We start from the raw sequence: 22,392 nt of genomic DNA on the forward strand, positions 1-22,392 counted from the left end.
GTGTGTGTGTGTGTGTGTGTGTGTGTGTGTGTGTGTGTGTGTGTGTGTGTGTGTGTGTGTGTGTGTGTGTGTGTGTGTGTGAATAAAAATGTGTAAGTGTAGTTACATATGTCAAATAAAGGTAATATGGAATATAATGCTATTTTTATGAGTGAAGGTGACGGAGAGATGACATTTAGAAGGCAGAACAAAAGAAGGGGAAGGATTATGGTGAGAGAAGGTGAGCGAGAAGGTATTGGAAAGTATTGGAGGGTAGAGGCGATAGATTATAAACTTAAGGACAAAAGAGGTTCGTCAGAAGGGACATAATAGGATGAGGGTCGCTCCCCTTTCCAGCCTGACAGTCTCCAAAATGACGCAAGCTCTCGAAGCTCAAGAAGTGAAACCTGTTATGTAAACTGAACTCGAGGTGTGAATTGAACATTTCTTGTGAGTGAATGGTGTGCGGACTGATGTACCTCATTTCACGACAACATTATTCAAGCTTTACTGCTTCATTTCCTCTCTGGTGTGTAGGACACGGTTTCAGTTTACAGTAAGAAATTCACTACAGCGTCTTCCAAGTGGGTGGCAGCGCGGGCAGTGTCGAGGCGACGTAATCGCGTTGCTCTTTCTTGACGATAATCTCGAGTTTTGTTCATCATTCGCACACAGCAGTGTCTCTGGGAAACCCTGGCGAGGCTTTCTCAGGGGAGGGTGATTTCTATTCACAAAAAAAAAAAAAAAAAAAAAAACGTTTCCAGTGTTTTCGACCATGTTATTACTAATGAACTATTCTTTTAATTTTTAATGTTAATAATTTTAATTTAGTCAAAACTGTGATTTAATAAAATTACAGCAAGATGCAGCGCACGTACATGTTTTCCCAGATATGCATCGGCCTGAATGGATAGGTTGTGTAGCGGCGAGAGGGAAGCATATTTATGGCCACACCTGTAGGAAGCTCTGGCCGCCCACTGCCCACAGTCTTGTGATACCAATCCACACTTACTGCCAGATGACACTTGGTCCTTTTCACTCACTTGTCAGTACGTTGGAAATGGCAGCAGTGACCTGACGCTCTCAAGAACAGCCCTCTGATGCTGCATAACTGCGCCACTGTCGTCGTTATATATTCAGAACATTTCAGCATTTTGTAGGGGAACTTGGTATCGAATGTAAATTCAGTTTCATATCCAAAGGAAGTACAGGCTATTCGTTCTGCAGTTTTCACTTTATCTCAAAATTGGTTTTCGGATCGCGCTGCAGTGTTGCCCTCAGTGTCCTCGCTCAGTAATGAAGTGTAGATCACTCTTGAGGGAGAGTTCGTGCTGGAGGTGCCTCCTACTGTCTTCCTTTTCTAACGCTAGATTCAGAAAAAAAAAATTGTTTCCCCATCCCTCGACTTCGCTAACCACACTCTAAACGGGACAACGTTGCTTCTGTGTTACTGCCACCAGACCAATTCCCAGGGAGCAGGGGGCGTGCTCCACCCACAACACAAGACGTGCTTTATTTATGACGGTGTTTTAAGGTCTCGAATTCTCAGGACTTTCAACTACGCGGGACTGCAGTGGAGGTGTTGGCGGCGTAGCAGAGAGGCTCCCTCAATAATTCTTTCCTCGCGTTTTAACACGTCTTCCCTGCCTTAGGAGGGGCTCCGGGCGGCACCTGTTGAGCTCCGCCACTTACAACAGCTTAAATGTTTTATGGCGAGGTCTCTGGAGTTGCATGGCTCGCTGCTATCTAATGCTACATCTTTATGACTTTGTCAGAACCATTATATGTTCTCCCTCCCTGGTTCTTTATCTTCTCATTGGAGCATTACATAAGTGACCAAAAGTTAATTTTCACAGAGCAAAATGTAATCGAATTAAATAGACAGAAAACAAGTTTGGTGTGCACAAGATGTGTACTAATATCCTAGCATTTAACTGACCTTTTATGTCTTAAAAAAAAAAAAGAGGGTAACCAAACGTTTTTACAAAATGTAATCATTATCCTACTGCAATATTTTATATATAGCCGATTTGTGAACTTGTGATTTAGTGTCCCAGTTACGGTTGAGATTTATAGCAAAGTGCATATAAAAAGCATGTTTATCGTAATGTGATGTATACCAGGGAAAAGAAAATACAGAGTACTGAAGTGTCACGCTGAGGTGTGTTTCACTTTGGCATTCTATTTTGTCTTCAGCCTTTTGGCAAACATGATTTTGGTGACCTAGACAGGAGGAACGCGAGGACAACAATTGTTCTTCTACGTCCTGCCTGTATAAGCTGTATAGCACTCTGACCCTCATTAATGTGTGTGTGTGTGTGTGTGTGTGTGTGTGTGTGTGTGTGTGTGTGTGTGTTTTCTTTCTTTCGTTCTTTCTTTCTTTCTTTTTTTCTTTCTTTCTTTCTTTTTTTTGCTTCTTTCTTTTTTCTCTGAAATTGGAATATTGTTTACCATGATGAATATTGTGTTTAGCGTAAACATTGTTGTGTATTTTATCTGGTATCTCTCGTAAACAGCGAATGTGGAACTTGTAAAATGATTTCATTCGAGTGTGGAAGTGTTCATTAGTTAGGTGAGTGAGTCGTGCTGTTCTTCAGAGTTTGTGCCCAACAGTGTCTTTCATGGCTACTCGAACTGTGATGACCCAAACAGCTGCTTCAGCGCCTCGTCACCACACGTTACCCGTCATTGTCTTTTATTACTTTGTCGTCTTATGAATTTAGCACTTAAACAGGTGATAAATTTAATTCTTACAATATCTATTGCTGTGATTCCGGTTTTTTTTTTTTTTGTTGTTAATTAATTTATTTATTTATTTATTTATTTTTATTATTATTTTTTTTTTTACGGCCATGCCAGGTTAAGGGATACTGTACGTGCACTGCATTTACTACGCATTGTTGTGCTGCTTAGCATGCTGTGCTGAAGTAGATTATAGTAATATTATGAAGTTCAAATTTTAAATATTTCTGTGGAAGACTTTCCATGCCACCATCCATGTTTCTTTTCTTCTTTTGTAGGTGGAGCAATGTCAGAGGAACCTCGCTTCGTGGAGCCGATACAGAACGTGACTGTCGCCGCAGGACGGGACGTGAAACTGTCCTGCGTGGTGGACAACCTAGGCACGTTCAAGGTGAGTCGCCACTGTGTCTTTCATTTTTTTTGTTGTTCCATCTTTCGCAGAGTGAAAGAACACAAACAATATAAACATGATTATTGAATAGTGAACCAGATCGAGGAAAACTTTCTGCGATTTAATGCAAAGATGTGTGTGTGTGTGTGTGTGTGTGTGTGTGTGTGTGCATAAGTGTACTCTGCAGGTGCGCCTATGTACTAATGATCTAAGAAAGGTAACGTTCGTTTCGCCGCAGTCACGAGCGTGTGGTGGGTGTCAGTGCGTGGTGCACGGAGTGCTTTCGTGGAAACGAGTTGGGCAGGAAACGAGTGAGGGATCTCGTCTCCGTGAAAATCCCTTCAGAAATTGTAGTCTGGATTCTGCATAGAGTCTTTTGAAGGTCGTTGTGTTTCCTTTTAACTGTATGCAATTTTTACGTTGTGCTCATACTCACGTGGCTGCAAGTTTGCGACAGAAGAGTGAAACAAAATTGAAACCTTGTTCGTGACAATCATCTCGTTTCGTTCACTAATCATTTCAACGCGCTCGGAAGAAATAGAAGCCCTGGATTCGATTTACCTAGGCAGAAAAAATGGTAAATATGATGTTATTGTTAGATTTTATGTTTGTGTAACGAAGCTAAAGTATCAGTTTATCTTCACGGTTTGGTTGGGTAAAGGCAAACCATTTTTTTTTTTTTTCAAGGGAACATTCTTAGGTGCTTAACAGTCTTGAAAGATACTTCACTTTGACCATAACTTGACCATGATATGTACAAAATATCTGTATGAATGCAAGCACACACACACACACACACACACACACACACACACACACACACATTTTTGTATCTCTCTCTCTCTCTCTCTCTCTCTCTCTCTCTCTCTCTCTCTCTCTCTCTCTCTCTCTCTCTCTCTCTCTCTCTCTCTCTCTCTCTCTCTCTCTCTCTCTCTCTCTCTCTCTCTCTGTGTGTGTGTGTGTGTGTGTGTGTGTGTGTGTGTGTGTGTGTGTGTGTGTGTGTGTGTGTGTGTGTGTGTGTGTGTGTGTGTATATATATATATATATATATATATATATATATATATATATATATATATATATATATATATATATATATATATATATATACACTCTTTGTGTGTGCCACACTGTATATTCGAGGTAATATCTGCCTTTCTCTCTTTCTCTCTCTCCCTCTTCCGTGCTCACAGATTAGAGAAGACGTCGGATTGCCTTCTCATGCTATCGCAGATCTCAAGGCATCCCTGATGATGCTTGTTTTCTGTCACCCTCCACTTCTAAATTACGAAGCTTCAGACTCAATGGTGTGTAGATCACTGCCTTTTGCTGGCCAGCCAAGGGAAGGGATTTCTGACCGGAGTGAGAATCAGTCCTAAAAATTACAAAAATAGCTTGCCTTGGGTTCCATCTCCTATCAGGAAATCCGTCATGGTTGAAAATTACTCACTTGACTAAAACAAGCGATAAGAGTTTGTTTTATGCTATTTTTATCACCACCTTCGCCTCTTTTACCTGTATTTTTTCCTGCTCAGAACGGATAGGAAATGAGTTTGTAAAAACTATAAAGGGATGTTTTGTCTCGCTGGTAAATGTTGTCGCAACGGTAAACAAAGTACTCGAGCCAGCCGCATTTTTTCTTTTCCAGTTTCTAGGTACTGGTACTATATCCATATGAAGGAGGTGGTGTACATGTAATGGGTGTCTTCTGTGAGCTCTTAATTAGATTAAGGAAGAAATTAATGCTATTGATTTATGTGCCTCAAAGATTAACAAAAGAAACACGGGAACGTTCCTGGCTTTTTTTTTTTTTATTGGAGTCATCCTGCTGTCAAGTTTGAAAGATTTTTCAGTGAGCATTATGTAGGATACAGTCATAATTATTCAAATATAGAAGATAAATACATATAGAGACTACGGAAACTGAAGATCTCATTTGCTCTCCCCATAATTGGACCAACACATCCGCACACCCCGCTCCGCCCCGCCCTGGTCTTGCTAGTCTGTGCATCGGGTGAGTTTGAGTGGGACTGGCTGACAAGATGCGGGCCTTCCATCTGAGTCCTTCCAACCATTTTCAAGGACGTCATTGTCGATAATGATGATGTTGGTGGTGGTGATATTGGTGAAGACTGCGATTGACGATGACACTGTGAAGATGTAAAGTGAGACACGTTAATCTCTCCAATGATCCTGTGATGTCATTTATTGCTATAGCGGTATCCTTGTACCTGGAGGCGGATGTGGAGGCTCTGCGGTGAGTTGGGTGACGGCTCGTTAAGGTTTTGATTACCTGGAGAACATCCATTCTGAAAAACTCCAACAAGAATCAAATTTATATGAGAACTTTCCACTACAACCGTCTCGTTCCGACGGCTGCTTAATGTCTTGAACTTAGAAAAAAAAAAAAAAAAGCGTGAAATGATGGTGATGGGCGGGTGGCAAGGGCTGGCACTGCCAAGAACATCAGTGGGGGCAGAAAATGGTCGGTATTACTGCCACCAACGCACCAACCCACCCTCGCTGCGTCGCATCCACACTGAGCGTACAAAACGTAAACCCTACAAAGTCATGGAATACTGTTTCTTGTAGTTATACAGGAAGCCACTAGCCAAGATGAAATGATAAGCAGTGTTGAGTGAGATGCACGAGTTGTGGAGGAAAACTGGAATGATTACTAAGGGGTGGATGGTGATGTGAACGGTGGTGATGCGATCACTTAGGTTTTGGTTTTGAACTATCTATATAGATTAACAGCAGCGTGTAGGAAATGGCTGGCAATTGACTCCCCGATAGGGAAGTTATGGAAAAACCTTTGTCCTCTTAGGGATATGACTTTGTGAAAGCAAGTCATTAAAGTAAGCTAGTTGTAAAAAATAAATACGCAACTACAAGTACAAGACTGATGACACAACCTGATAACTCTTAATTTTAGCAGAGGAACAAGAAACCTTAGTCAGTTCTCAAGGGTAACATCGCATACATGTCATCAGGACTTTGCAGTGGTGAGAGGCAGCGCGGCGTAATCAGGACTCCCATACCAGGATACGCTAAGCTTGCTAAGCTCCAGAGGAAATCGATCAGGTTTTCGACAGTACGTTGTCGCAGCTATAAAAATCATTGAATGATGGTAGCATCTGTCCATCCTTCTAGAAACTTACTTCTTCGTAGTGCTCTTCTGAGTACTATGAGGCCTCGCCAGTGTGGTACCCGCGTTGCTCCATTAGGTTAATTTGTCTCTCCATCTCGACGCCCCATTAGTGTAGCAGTTTCCGGGTTATGGAAAGGAATTGCCCCAGCAGTTACATAAAAAAAATTATAAAGGAAATGGAAAAGAAGCTTCGATACTAGCACACCTTAATGTTTAACGGCAACCTCAGGGTGGCATTTCATGACACTTGCCAGATGGCAGTGCAGTCATCACTTTGTAGATGCCATAAGCTAACCGCCCACGTCTCCCCTGACTCCTCTCGGTGAGGCAGCTGATTGGTGCACTGATTTAGTTCTTATTAATTTCCTGAATTTGTATGTTAGTTACATAAGCTTATCCGTATAACTCGACACCCGCCACTGCAGATTGTCATACGGATGAACAGCAATTTTTCCATAATTTATTTCTAAATGGTTAATACTTTGGTATTGTTTTTCTACTGATATTTTCGAAAACTATCCCAGGACAAGGAAAGTCGCTAGAAATAACTTAGATATAAACATTAAGGGAGACACAGGAACCCTGTGAGTGAACCAATCAGCCGCCCCGCTGGATGGGGAGCAAGGAACGTACAGAGAATCCTTGGTGGGATGAAGTAGGAGGCGTGACTTCTACATAATCTTAGTCCACAGCAGATATAGTTTGATAGTTTGTCGTCTGGCGTCAGGGCACAGTGCTACAGTTGGTAGGGACTCCGCCAAACGAAAGTCCAGTCCCCAAACTTATTCGGAAGATTCTGAAGCCTTCCCCTTATAATAACTTTCACATGTAGATGTCCGATACATTTTTTTTTTTTTTTCGATAACATGTGAAAAATCGTCCTTAAAGTTGCAATCATTATACCACGCCAGCCAAGAGGGTGGACAGGTAAGCCATGGCTACACTAAATTGACCGCCGCCGCTCTGGATAGATGTAGCAAGACTAGGTGTTAGGGAGGCACTGGGATATTGCTTCCTCCCCTTCTTCCTCCCACCCCTTTTTTTTTACGATACATATCCTTATGATTATACGCAGACTGAATACTCGTAGCTTTGAATATCAAATATAGAATGTTTGTAACACATTTGTCTCTTGTCTGATTATGTATATGCTTCTTCCTACACGTCGTCTCTTATGTTCGAATACGGTGGTATGATTTAATGTTGAATCCGCGAAAAAAATATATATATTCCACGAATATTCACTAGACCTCTGTAGCCTTTTATAAATACTGGTTTTGTTTCTGGAAAGAGGAAAGGAAGAATTAATGTAATGGTTAATTTGTTGCATTCAATAAATGGGTAAACTGAAGAAGCCAATGTCTGTCATAATACGGAGGCTCATGATGGAGCCTAAGTGATGGAAGAGTTAGTGAAAAACTGGCATGTATTATGTGTAGATGTTTAGGTTTATAATAAACTGCATTCCCATATTACATTGGATTCCTGTCTCTACCCTAACGTTATAAAAGAGCGAATGTTGAACTTCTGTGTCATGGGGTTATGTCACCACTTTACTAATTTGCGGAATGCCTTTGAACAAGCTTTGATGTCTGGAGCGTCTTGACGCTGGCTGCAATCTTAATACGATTTATATAAGGGAGTCGTAATGCAGGCATGGTCATGTATTTAATAACAACAACTTTAGACTCAAACATTTGGTGAGGGAAAACATAAATAAACAAAGCTGGTGATCTGCTGCAATCAAAGAGCTCTTGAGTGCTTTTAAAGATCATTTAATTGCAAACCAAACGGCAACAGAAACGAAATGTATTTTATACTGCATGTATAAACTAACACATATTCGTGTTGCATTTCGCTCTACTTTTAATTAATTGTAACTGATATTACTTTATACTCATATATATATAATATTTTTTTTTTTTTTACTTTTTTCTCATTCATTATTCCTAGTTTTCCATATTATTGTTTAAGTGATATACTGGTAAGTATGTATCACACTCTTTCACTCTTAAGTTGTCATGCTTGAATGCATATGATTTTTCATTACACTGATGAATATAGTACCCTTTTATTATCTACGAGTATAATGCTGCTTCCTCTCTTTGTATGTCTGCTCCTCTGCTTGTTATGACCTCACTAAAATTCATTTAAAGGAATAAGACCAAAATCGTTCAACACGAAACCTTCCTTTTAAGAAAAACGAAGTAAAAAATTCAAGCATTACTTTAAAAAATAACAAGTTGAAAATATATTATGGAAGACTAGTGGTTGTGATAAGGTGTTGTTTGATAGGAGGCTATTTTGCTGCCTGGCGGCGGAGTGAACCGTGCTGACTCAGAGAGAGAGAGAGAGAGAGAGAGAGAGAGAGAGAGAGAGAGAGAGAGAGAGAGAGAGAGAGAGAGAGAGAGAGAGGGGCATTTCGGTTAATGTTTACGATAATTCCTTCCTAATTTTGCCGTTGAACACTGACATGGTGATACAGTATACTTACTGTAGTGCATGTCGTTAGAAGTTTCAGACAGCGCCCTAGTTAACTCACAAACTCGCCTTGAAATCACAGAGGTGCCTCACAAAGCCCACAAATAGTGTGTAGTACAACATGGCTCCTTTCACACACACAGCCCTGAAACACTTTCTATGCGCCTCGGGAAGTAGTTCATATGTGGCCAAAAAAAAAAAAGAATAAAAAAAAATATATATATGTATATATATATATATATATATATATATATATATATATATATATATATATATATATATATATATATATATATATATATATATATATATATATATATATATATATATATATATTTAAGGTGGGATGCAAGGAAGGCGAAGTCTCACCCGGTTAGGTTAGATAATGTTAGGGAGATCCAGGTGATGTTAGGTTAGGGTAGATAGATATGAAGGTAAGGTAAAGTTAGGTTAGGCTAGAAATTTCCCCAGTTGTCAAAATATGGCGTTTCATCCTTAGACAAAACGTTTAAGGATGAAACGCCATATTTTGACAACTGGGGAAATTTCCAGCCTAACCTAACTTTACCTTACCTTCCTATCTACCCTAACTTTCTAACATCACCTGGATCTCCCTAGCATTATCTAACCGTTATCTATCATGAATATCCGAATTTGGCCTAATTTGGCTTCCATAATTATAACCCCGCCTTCCGCATCCACGTGATAATGTTAACTAATCAAGTGATAATTAAACCAAAATAAGAGGCTTTATTACCTAAGAAACCAAAAATCAGCGAAGTGGTGGTGGTGATGGTGGTGGCAGCGGTGGGCGGTGTAGAAGGATGGTGGGAAGGATGGGGGACAGACTTATTATAAAGAACCATCTAAACATAGTTGTTTGCCCACAGCGTAGCACGTTAAATTTCAACGAAATAAAAATTATTTGTCTAAAAAAATTAGAAACCTTCATTACTGGAAATGTTTGGCTATCAGGGTTTAAATGAAAAATACCCGACTTTCATTATTTAGGCTTGCTTCTGTCTTATTATTCTGAACGTTAGTGTGTAAGTATCTAGTGTATCAATTTGTTACCAAAACCCAGTCTCTACTGGAAAATGTTCGAGAGTTAAAGAACAACCAGGGAAGGGAATGTAATGATTGATGGGGAGGAAGGCATAATGGGTAGAAAATTGAGAGACTTGACATGAAGCGTACGCATAGACAAATCATTTACCATCAGTTTTAACATTCATCTCGCCCATGGGACAAATTATGAGTGCAAACATCCAGGATCTCTCACAGTTTCCTCTTCTTGATTCACCCTCCAGGTGATGGCGACACTTAGGTTTCGGCCACCAAAGAGGCACCCGAATAAACAGTCTATTCACCTGCAGTACTTGAGTCATTAGTTGATATTACGAATAGTCGATATGCGATGGTTATTTATTATCATTTCCCTCCTTCGTCCTTCCTCCTCCTCTTCCTCTTTCTCCTCTTCCTCTTCCTCTTCCTCTTCCTTTTCCTCCTCCTCCCCATATTCTGCCTGACGTAATGTAGAAGCAAATCATCACAACACACAAATCCTCGTCGTGTTAAAGTATGAACTGCGTAAACCGTCCAGCGTACGAGGCTGTCCGTCTGCCAGATGGTCATGACACAGCGCCATGTGTCATGTGTCCGTGCGCCACACTCGCTTTTCGCGTGGGTTTGTTTCTGCTGTTCTTGTGTTCTCCTCAGCCCCCACCCCCCGCTGAAGAACCGTCTCTTCCTGCGGCGTGAGGCTGTGGTGCGTCCTCACAGCGGGAGGGTAGAGAGATAATTTTATTCACCACTTTGACTAAGAGGGTGGAGCGAATAAGTCTCTCTCTCTCTCTCTCTCTCTCTCTCTCTCTCTCTCTCTCTCTCTCTCTCCTCTCTCTCTCCTCTCTCTCTCTCTCTCTCTCTGTTACGCCAGCAACAATAAACTATCAAGCACCAAACCGATCCGCCTTCATGGGAGACTCAGGCTCACCAACACGAGTGCCTGATGCAGCCACGTGTCAGTCTGTCAGGGCTCATCTTTGAATGTTTTTTTTTTTTTTTTTTTAAGTCCATAAACTTTAAATACCATTTACCAATGAGTAATCAGACTGTGATATCGCAGTTATCATATGCTAGAATTTTTTTTTATTTAAGAAAATAGTAAGAAAATGAAAGGGTTTAGTATAGAACACCAAGAACGGTCTGGGGAAATATATCAACTCAGAAAAGTGCGTAAAAAGTATTTTGAATATAATGTTTTATGAAGAAATACCTCCGTCGTCCCTATAGGGGACATGAATAAGACGCTCAGCGTGTTAGTGAGGTAATTATGAAAATAACATATAAAATAATCATGTTCCTTCCCGATTTATGATTTTGTTTGAGAAAATAGCAAGAAGACGTTCGGAATATGAAGGGCAAATCATTATTGTTCTATATTATAATTTGTTAGTTTGAAAGAACAAGAACATCTGTGATAACTCCCATAACACTGTCTCCAGCAGTTTAGCGTCGCGTGTAGGCGCCCAGCAAACTTTGTGACCATCCTTACTCAATAACCAATAACATTCCGACCCGTAATAAAAGTGATATTACTACCGAAAGCAATTTCCAGTTAATAGTACCTGGGAGCGAGGGCGTTCATCGCGAGGTGCATGAAACACACGAGCACCACCGTAGCAGCGTGAACCGTGTCCCCGCCTGGGATTCTCGTGAAGGCTGGACACATCACGGCTTGAACAAGGCATCATTTTCCTTAGTGGAATCTTATAATGTAAACTATAGGAACTCGGCACAAACTCGCGCACTTTGAAATGATGCCACTGTGCAAAGAAGGGCGTGCACGTGGAGTCTTGTGTGAGTTGCGCCAAGTCTGTTTCTCTTCGTTTATACTGGTGAAGAAAAATGTTTTCTCCGACGACCCATCCCGAGAGATCTCTGCTACTTTTCTGTTGTGACATCTTTCAGAGTGGGGGGCGATGTCCTGCTGAGAGTGTCTTCCTTCCTACAGCACCTCAAGATGATGGCAGCGACGGGGATAAATCTCGTCTGCTCTCACCATAGCTATGTGTGTGTGTGTGTGTGTGTGTGTGTGTGTGTGTGTGTGTGTGTGTGTGTGTGTTTGATATATCAGTCTCCTCACTTGTCTTTGTTTGTGTTTTGCTGTGGTGCATTTCGTGCACACAATTTTACTTTATCGAAAAATAAGACATTTATGAATTCCCAGAACACAGGCACCTCATTCCTTATTCGACAACGGAGAAAGCAACGCCCGAGGAAGATGTAACAAGTGAGGCGTCACTGACTCCTAAATTAGTTATCATGGTAAATAAATAAGTAGAGAGAGATCTCTGCTACTTTTCTGTTGTGACCATCTCTCAGAGTGGGGGCGATGTCCTGCTGAGAGTGTCTTCCTTCCTACAGCACCTCAAGGTGGTGGCAGCGACGGGGATGAATCTCGTCTGCCCTCACCATAGCTGTGTGTGTGTGTTTGATATATCAGTCTCCTCACTTGTCTCTGTTGTGTTTTGCTGTGGTGCATTTCGTGCACACAATTTTACTTTATCGAAAAATAAGACATTTATGAATTCCCAGAACACAGGCACCTCATTCCTTATTCGACAACAGAGAAAGCACGCCCGAGGAAAATGTAGCAAGTGAGGCGTCATTGACCATTAAATTAGTTGTCAGGGTAAATAAATAAGAGAGAAGCAGCAGTGAGCCAACGTTTCTGAGGCAGAGAACATCCGAACTATCCCTTAAAGGTCAGCTGCATCGCAACATCACTGACATGTGGAACAATCGATAAGTGTAATTAAGCGATGTCATGTCACGAATCCTAGACCTGGCAATTCTGTGGATATAAATTGAAATCTTGTCTGCGCTGAGTGATAGAAAAATGCCTCCGGTATTAGTCAGCTCACGAAACATATTAATGGTAAACACCGGAACTCTTGCAGATAGATTAAAACCTGAATAAACAAACAAATAAATCAATAAACAAAATATATATATATATATATATATATATATATATATATATATATATATATATATATATATATATATATATATATATATACGAGGTGTGTCATTAAAGTTCCAGGACTGGTGTCCTAAAAGATGAATTTCAAACCCAAGCCACAAACCACCATATTTCCCCTTCAAAGTAATCCTTCTGGAGTATACAACTGCGCTCCCAACCCTCTACAGTCACTAATCTTTTTCTTACGTGCTTTTAAAATCATGTCCTCTGTTGCAGGTCGTTTAACAATGAGCGCTGAACAGCGAACAAACTTGAAGTTTTTGGTGCAGTTGGGGAAAACGCCGTCAGAAGCACTGGGTATGCTGCAAAAAGTGTACGGGGATGAGACAATGTCACGCTCACGTGTTTTTGAGTGGTGCAAGAGGTTCAAAGAGGGCCGGGAGGACGTGGAAGATGACCCCAGGAGTGGAAGACCCTCAACGAGCAGGAATGAGGCCAATGTTGAGCGTGTCAAGCAGATGGTGCGTGACGATCGTCGGTTGACTGTTCGAAAGATCGCAGATGAGCTTGGCATGAACCACAACAGCGTGTGGAAGATTATCACTGAAGATCTGGGCATGCGGAAAGTCTGTGCGAAGATGGTGCCGAGACTCCTGAACGATGACCAGAAGGGACGACGCATGCAGGTGTGTCAGGACATCCTCGAGCGTCTGGAAACTGAACCAGACTTGCTCAGGAGAGTCATCACCGGCGATGAGTCCTGGGTATTTGAGTACGACCCGGAGACCAAACGCCAGAGCCTTCAATGGAAGAGTCCGGCGTCGCCACGGCCGAAGAAAGCAAGGCAGTCCAGGTCCAGCTTCAAGGTCATGTTGATCGCTTTCTTCGATGTGAGGGGCATCGTCCACTGCGAGTTCTTGCCACAGGGCCAGACAGTCAACCAACATGTGTACAAAGAAGTACTGCGGCGTCTGCTTCGTGCAGTGCGCGAGAAGAGGCGGGAGTTGTGGCAGGGCAACTCGTGGCTGCTTCACCACGACAATGCGCCTGCTCACAATGCCCTGAGCATCAGAGAGTTCTTGGCCAAGAAGAACATCGCCGTGCTGGAGCAACCGCCCTACTCACCTGACCTCGCTCCGTGCGACTTCTTCCTCTTCCCCAAGCTCAAGGAGGTCATGAAGGGGACCCGTTTTGATGATGCGGACGACATCAAAAAGGCCGTGACGACGGAGCTGAGGAGCATCCCGCAAGAATCCTTCCAGCAGTGCATGCAAGCCTGGCAGAGAAGGATGGACAAGTGCATGCGGTGCCAGGGGGATTACTTCGAAGGAGATAACCTATAGTTTGTAGCCTGGATGTGAAATAAAACTTGTGTGGCACCAGTCCTGGAACTTTAATGACACACCTCGTATATATATATATATATATATATATATATATATATATATATATATATATATATACATATAGACAAAGCCTGTTAGACAGTTTTACGCGTGAAAGAAAGACTTCCAAGTATGATTTCAGAAACAGTTCCTTTTCACCTTCTCTGTCACCCCGAGGGCTTCAGTCCTCTCCACTGACGCTTCTTCCTTGAGGTTGCCTGCCTGTCCGTGCACACTCGAAAACCTCAACATCAGAATTATTGACACATGTACACAAATTATCTTCACCGAAAAATAATACCGCAAGACTTATTTAGGAAAGAAGCATGAAGCTTGCTCCAGAACTTGGGTTTCATATATATATATATATATATATATATATATATATATATATATATATATATATATATATATATATATATATATATATATATATATATATATATATATATATATATATATATATATATATATATATATATATATATATATATATATATATATATATATATATATATATATATATATATATATATATATATATATTTTTTTTTTTTTTTTTTTTTTTTTTTTTTTTTTTTTTTCCGACCCGAGCGAGGGGGGTTCTAATTTTTGTTACCGCACATCTCCGCAACCCATCGCTCCGCCTGACCCCTGGAGGGTACACCAATGATTTGGCCAGGAGCACCTTTTGGTGTCCATCGCATATAAAAATTGCGATTTCAGTCTCGGAAACAACTCCTAATTGATAACTTTTTGACGGCGCATCTTTCTTATTTTATGACATTTCTTCGTCAAACTCACCATTTTCCCCATACTTTGCATATTTCAACTTATAGAGCGCGCAAAATGCGCAAATTATATGCCATAATTCACTTCATATACGGGATAGCCAGTTTTGGTTGACACCATCAGACTCAGCAGTGACTGTAGAATCAAGATGTATTGTAAAAACTCGACAGGACAAAAAAGAAAATGGTATTACGACAAATTGCACTGTGGAGATAAAAAATTGTTATAACATGTTTTACTTATGCTCGCTATTTTTCAACAGTTAATCATTGAATGCTGGAATATATTATTACATTAATTAAGTAGGAAAAACTCTCATAAACACGAAAGTGTGATCAGAATGTAGATAAAGCTCCACTTATTGAAAACACAGAGTCATTCATAGCAACATGTCACTCGCCGCAACCATCACGACGGCGCGACACTTGGCGTGGTGTCTGTAGACGGGCTCCGTATGACCAGGGTCTGCGACGCGTCTAAAATTTAGAACACCCCCAGTCGCTGGGGGAAGCACCTATTACCTGATTTATTATTTCAATTCGAGCCTCCTTTGGTCTTCTTTAATATAAGACTTTTTTTTCCCGTCCCTCTACCCTCATGCGTAACAATTACCCCATGTGTCTGAAAAAATGCAGGTGTTCGTTGCTTTAATGTCAGGAGCGTTACTCAAAACTACGGTAGTTCATGTTACAGGTCGAGACATATGTACGTGAAAAGCTTCTCTCTCTCTCTCTCTCTCTCTCTCTCTCTCTCTCTCTCTCCTCTCTCTCTCTCTCTCTCTCTCTCTCTCTCTCTCTCTCCTCTCTCTCTCTCTCTCTCTCTCTCTCTCTCTATCTATATATATATATATATATATATATATATATATATATATATATATATATATATATATATAGATATATATATATATATATAATATATATATATATATCTATATATAAATCTCTCTCTCTCTCTCTCTCTCTCTCTCTCTCTCTCTTCCTCTCTCTCTCTCTCTCTCTCTCTCTCTCTCTCTCTCTCTCTCTCTCTCTCTCTCTCTCTCTATATATATATATATATATATAATATATATATATATATATATAATATATATATATATATATATATATATATATATATATATATATATATACATATATATATATTTATCTCTCTCTCTCTCTCTCTCTCTCTCTCTCTCTCTCTCTCTCTCTCTCTCTCTCTCCTCTCTCTCTCTCTCTCTCTCTCTCTCTCTCTCTCTAAATGTATATAGATGAAGCCGCGACAACTTCCTCTCAGTGTACTTCATCCCTCGTCCCTACACGCCGCCGCGCACCATTACTCTTCCTCTTTCCTCGCGTCAACCCTCACACACGTCTCTGTCCCGCACCAACACACCGCATTACGCCCTCCGTCCCTCGCCCTCCTCTCACCCGTCCCTCACCCTCCCATTGCCGCCGCTCTTCCCTGAGGAGACACCAGCACCCACACTGCACATCCCACTAAACACTCGCCACAGGGCCTCGGGTGACTAATGGTACACTCGACGCCACGGTTCCCACTGTTCTGCTAGAGACTAATGTGAGGATCCACTTTGAGGAGGAGCCTTTGGATGTGTGAATGTGTGTGTGTGTGTGTGTGCGTGTGTGTGTGTGTGTGTGTGAGGAGGAGGGGGGGTGTTGTGTTGTGTTGTGTTGTGGGTGTGTTTGTGTGTTGTGTTGTGGTGTAGATCGGAAAGTTTTGGTTGCGAAGTTGTGGCTGCATGGGGTAACTTATTTAGAGTGGACGGAGGAGGGGAAGGAAGGTCATTAAGAAAGGAGATGGAAATGTATTGAAAAAGAAGTTAGATTTGGTGGAAATGAAGTTTAATAGTTATGACTGATGATGTATAACCAATGCATCCTTGTAGGGGATGCATTGGTTGTGGGATGAAGCAAAGGGAAGAGGAAGAGGACGAACAGGGTGATTGCAAATAAGGTGGTGGGAAAGGCCGATGGAGGGGAGTATAGTAGTAATAGTCAGTGGGGGAGGAGTGGTGGTGGTGGTGGTGGTGGTGGTGGTGGTGGTGGTTGTGGTGGTGTGGTGATGGCGGAGGACGGGTCGTGGTGGGTCCTCCTTATAGATGGTCCTTGGTCTCGCTGACACTCCAGCATTACTCCGTCACTCACCTGGATCCTCCTCCTCCTGCTCCTCCTCCTCCTCCTCCTCCTCCACCGTCTTCTCTTCCTTCGCTGCCTTCTCTTCCTTCTCCTTAATGTTTGCTTTCTTACTCTGCGTTGTTTGCTTCACATGTGTGGACTTTTCCTCTTCATTTTCGACTCTTTTTCGTCTTATCCTTCATCTTACTCCTCCTACTTCTCTTCACTTCTTTCTGACCTATCCTTACAAATGCTAAAATAAAACATAATTTGGGTCTAGGATATTGACAGAAAATGTACGTAGCTTTACACTGTGTTCTTTGTTATTTATGTACTTCCATCATCCACCACCGCAGTTACCATCACCACCACCACCACAACAGCCACCGCGAGGAAGGATAGCAACATAACCACACTGCAGTACTAATATATGGTCATTCACATACTTGCTCACTACCTTAACAAGGCATGCCGATACATGTGTCTGGTTTCAACGCCGTGAATCAATCAGTCCAATATCTCGTATCTATATAGACAGAAGAAAATTTAACACTTGCCTTTGTCACGCGAGCACACTGCAATGAACTGCTCTCTGTCACGTTTAGGTTTATTACAGATGACAACACCAAACTCAAATGCCAGCAGCGTGACGCATTAATCACGATAAACTAGAAAATGACAACATAAAAATCAGAATGCACCGTTTATAAGTGAGGTGACGCTTTGTTTTAAACTTCTCTGTACGGCGGTGGTGGTGGCGGTGGTGGTGGTGGTAGTGGCGGTGGTGGTGGTGGTGGTGGTGGTGGTGGTGGTGGCGGTGACATTTAGCAGTTTTTTTTTTTTTTTTTTTTTTTTTTTTGCATCTATTCGTGCGCACAATATACAAACGTTCCGTGATATAATGCAGATCAGAAGCAAATATATGTGAATTTTTACTTTTAAAATATTGACGCAAACTAATGAAAAGAAAGGGGCAGTGAATGTTTTGTCCGATTCGCCCACATAAAAACCTTATGCAATAATATGTAAGACTAGATTTAAAACGACTCAGAGAAAAAAGGCGCGCTAATAAAAAGAGAAAGCGTCAATAATGAAAGAAAGTATAATTAATAGCATCTGCCCGCTTTTAAAAGCTGCCATTTTAAGCAATAAAGCATAATTAACAACATATTATATCAGTGCGAGTTATGCTTTTAGGTAGTGATTTGATCTTTTTTTTTTTTTTTTTTCATCAACATTATCCATTACTTGTCTGGCCATCGATCCTCGCCCTTGTTTGTACTTACCTGTCTTTTCTTGTGGTGAGACTTTGTGACATCACCTGTCTTTTGTTGGCGTACGTTTAAATCATTGTAGCAGGTGACCGCCTGTGCATTTATGAGGCCAATGAGTTTGCGTGGAAACAGATTATGGTCACTCCATTTGTGTTGGCAGAGAATAAAGCAAAAGCAAATTTGATATTTGTTGAATTATGGAAATGTATACCAGTCTTTGTTTTAGTCGTTCATTTAATGCCTATACATGTCTGAAAGCAGGAACCAGGGACTACCGCATCCTAAAAAAAAAAAAAAAAAAAAAAAAAGCGTGCATTTTTGCACCACGTATCCTGGCAAAATAATTTTATCGCTCATATGAATAAGGAGGCTGCTGAACTCAGTTGACCTGCATAAGGCAGTTCCTGAGCACTTAAGACTTTCCCTTTGTCATGTACGTGCATAAAATAGTCTGTTTAACGTCCATGCACTTCCAACCTTCTTGCCGAGATGGTTCCATTCAGTTACATCCCTATTAGTGATCATATTTTTGCATATCTCCTTAAATCGGATTTTATCTAATTTATAACTACTTGTACTTGATTTATCTTTGTTGAATACTGTAACCCTCTTAAATAATTGTATCATGTCACGGAAATGTAGCTTAAGAGATTTTAGCCTGCCCTAGTAAGGTACGCTGTACAGCTCAGAGATCACACGAGTCACATCACACAGACGTCAGCATAATTTTTTTCAGTTATGTGTAGCATAGTATATTGCTCAGCAAAAGCAAAGTATAGTCTTAGAATTACCATTGATAGTGTATTACTTATATTCATATCAGTAGAAAAAAATATTTTGTCTTCTGTTCTAACACTAATATGCAGCTTTCTTGGCAGGAGATGTGAGGATACTATCACTTCTAAATCTTTTTTCTGAGGTCGATGTGCGTAAAGTATAATGATTTTTCCTCCCCCACGTGAAGAGTGCTACAGTTCCCGATATTGAAGTCCATTTGCTAATTTTCTAACCATTTACATATTTTGTTTGTGTTGCTTTAATTCGTCATCGTCTTGCTCTGACCGGATTAGTCGTCGTACTTTAGTGTCGCCTGGAAATTTCCTGCTGTCGCTACTCGTCTAAGAATCTGAATCGTTAAAGTTCTAGATTGTGAAAAGTAAAGGGGGTGAAGTGGCATCCCAGTAATAACTTTATCCTGTTTTGACTTATTTCCTTATTTATTTGTTTTATACTCTTCCTGCCTACAACTAAGCCACGCTGTAATCCAGTTATACACATCAGCGCCTATTGCAGAAGATTGAATTGATATGGAGATCCCTGCTGAAATCAAGATATCTTGCAAAAAATCTTGCTATGTGGTATCTTGTAAAAAGTGCCAACGATATTCTTCGTTAAGTTTTTATTCCGTATTCAATTATCTTGTCTCTCAAGCTCAACTTTTTTCACAAGCCTTTGGTAAGAATTCATCTCTAACGGTGCCGAACTCTTTTCCGCCCTCACATCCGTGTCTGACTGGAATGCCTTCAAATCTGTGTTCATGTGTTCTTACTATGTTTTGTCCAATCTCTGTTTGTCATCCTCCAGTACTTCCAGTGATTTTTATTAGTTCCACTTCATCACTACACGACAAACAACACTGGTAACATCAATAACAACAATAATAAAAGCACAACAAGACATTCCTCGTGCACACAGAAGGTTAAGTGACAAGCTTCCTGTAACTCGTAATCCAGTTGATGGACTAGGCTCATCTTTTCCGCCTTTGATTGTCACGTTCATAACCTTTCATAGATAAATAAAACACTTTACAAGGAACATGAGAGGTGATAATAGAACAAGATATATATGTGGTGTGTTTTCTTTTTTTCTCTTCAATCACTTTTCTTCATTTCTTACACACAGCACGTGAAGGAAATTGTGTAGTACATGTTGACATGTAGTACATGTAGTACATGTAGACACCTGCCGAAACGATAATTACTCCCAGTGAGGTCTAAAGCACTGTTCAGGGGCTGCTGTGAACTTATCATTAAACCCAGCTGTGACCTCACTGAACGTTTCCCTTTGTGTCTCACAACACAGGAGGGCAGTCACAGCCTGCCCTCTAAAGACAATTCTCTTCCTCCACACAAAACTACAAGCACCTAATAACACACACCCCCTTCACTCAAAAATTTTAAAATCATCATGGCGACTCCTACACCAGCCTCGGCGTCCCCATCTGGGGAGGGGACCATGAATGTCCCCAGGTCGGACTGCCTTTCTGTCGGCGATCTTAAGTGTCTTGACACCCCCCTCAACTTTTTCTTCATTAACTTCTGCAACATTCGCGGTCTAAGATCTAATTTTCAATCTGTAGAACACCACCTCTCCTCTTCAAAACCTCATCTTCTTTTCCTCACTGAAACTCAAGTGTCTGAGGCAACTGACAGTTGCCTCAGACTGTTCCCTCCTACTTTCTCTATCTTCATTTTCGATCCAAAGCTGGATGCTGCGTTTATGTGCGCAATGACTTAACCTGCTCTCGTGCCCACGCTCTTGAATCTTCCGAGTTTTCCACCATCTGGCTACGACTACAGAGTCACTCTCAAACTAAATTTATCTGTGCTGTATACCTCTCACCTAACTCCTCTGACTATAAGAAATTCTTTGACTACTTAACTTCCAAAGTGGAGCACATTCTGACCCTCTTCCCTTTTGCAGAGATCTCCATTCTTGGAGACTTCAATGTTCACCACCAGCTTTGGCTTTCCTCTCCCTTCACTGACCATCCTGGTGAACTAGCCTTCAACTTTGCTGTCCCCCATGACCTAGAGCAATTGGTGCAACACCCTACTCGTATTCCTGACCGTCTTGGAGATACGCCCAACATTTTTGACCTTTTCCTGACCTCTAATCCTTCTGCTTATGCTGTCACCCTTTCTTCTCCGTTGGGCTCCTCCGATCACAATCTCGTATCTGTATCTTGTCCTATCGCTCCAGTCCCTCCTCAGGATCCCCCTAAGCAAAGGTGTCTCTGGCGTTTTGCCCCTGCTAGTTGGGGGGACCTGAGGAGGTATTTTGCTGATTTTCCTTGGAATGACTACTGCTTCCGTGTCAGAGACCCGTCTTTGTGTGCTGAGCGCATAACAGAGGTGATAGTGTCTAGCATGGAAGCGTACATTCCTCACTCTTCTTCTCGACCTAAACCTTCTAAACCTTGGTTTAACACAGCTTGTTCTCGTGCTATACATGATAGAGAGGTGGCCCACAAAAGGTACTTAAGTCTTCCATCACCAGAATCTCATGCACTTTATATTTCTACCCGGAACCATGCCAAGTCTGTTCTCCAACTAGCCAAAAACTCCTTCATTAACAGAAAGTGTCAAAACCTTTCAAGATCTAACTCCCCTCGTGACTTCTGGCATCTAGCCAAAAATATCTCCAATAACTTTGCTTCTTCTTCTTTCCCTCCTTTATTTCAACCAGATGGCACCACTGCTATCACATCTATTTCTAAAGCTAAACTCTTCGCTCAAACCTTTGCTAAAAACTCTACCTTGAACGATTCTGGGCTTGTTCCTCCCTCTCCTCCACTCTCTGACTACTTCATGCTACCTATTAAAATTCTTTGCAATGATGTTTTCCATGCCCTTGCTGGCCTAAACCCTCGGAAGGCTTATGGACCTGATGGGGTCCCTCCTATTGTTCTCCGAAACTGTGCCTCCGTGCTTGCACCTTGCCTAGTCAAGCTCTTTCAGCTCTGTCTGTCAAACTCTACCTTTCCTTCTTGCTGGAAGTTTGCCTACATTCAGCCTGTTCCTAAAAAGGGTGACCGTTCCAATCCCTCAAACTACCGTCCTATTGCTTTAATTTCCTGCCTATCTAAAGTTTTTTAATCTATCCTGAGCAGGAAGATTCTTAAACATCACAACCTTTCTTTCACAACCTTCTATCTGATCGCCAGTATGGGTTCCATCAAGGCCGCTCTACTGGTGATCTTCTGGCTTTCCTTACTGAGTCATGGTCATCCTCTTTTAGAGATTTTAGTGAAACTTTTGCTGTTGCATTGGACATATCAAAAGCTTTTGATAGAGTATGGCACAAAGCTTT

General features: G+C 41.2%; 1 protein-coding gene across 1 annotated transcript in view; it reads left to right on the forward strand.

Moving 5' to 3' along the window:
* The first annotated feature begins 2,996 nt into the window (after window positions 1-2,996).
* Window positions 2,997-22,392, forward strand: part of LOC135101469 (lachesin-like) — a 149,352-nt gene continuing 129,956 nt past the window's right edge. The window contains exon 1 of the mRNA XM_064005454.1: window positions 2,997-3,112. Coding sequence (XP_063861524.1) covers window positions 3,008-3,112 — 105 coding nt within the window. The 5' untranslated portion in view covers window positions 2,997-3,007. The remainder of the gene's footprint in view (window positions 3,113-22,392) is intronic.

The sequence above is a fragment of the Scylla paramamosain genome, chromosome 6 (genome assembly GCF_035594125.1).
Source record: "Scylla paramamosain isolate STU-SP2022 chromosome 6, ASM3559412v1, whole genome shotgun sequence".
Taxonomy (NCBI): Eukaryota; Metazoa; Arthropoda; class Malacostraca; order Decapoda; family Portunidae; genus Scylla; species Scylla paramamosain.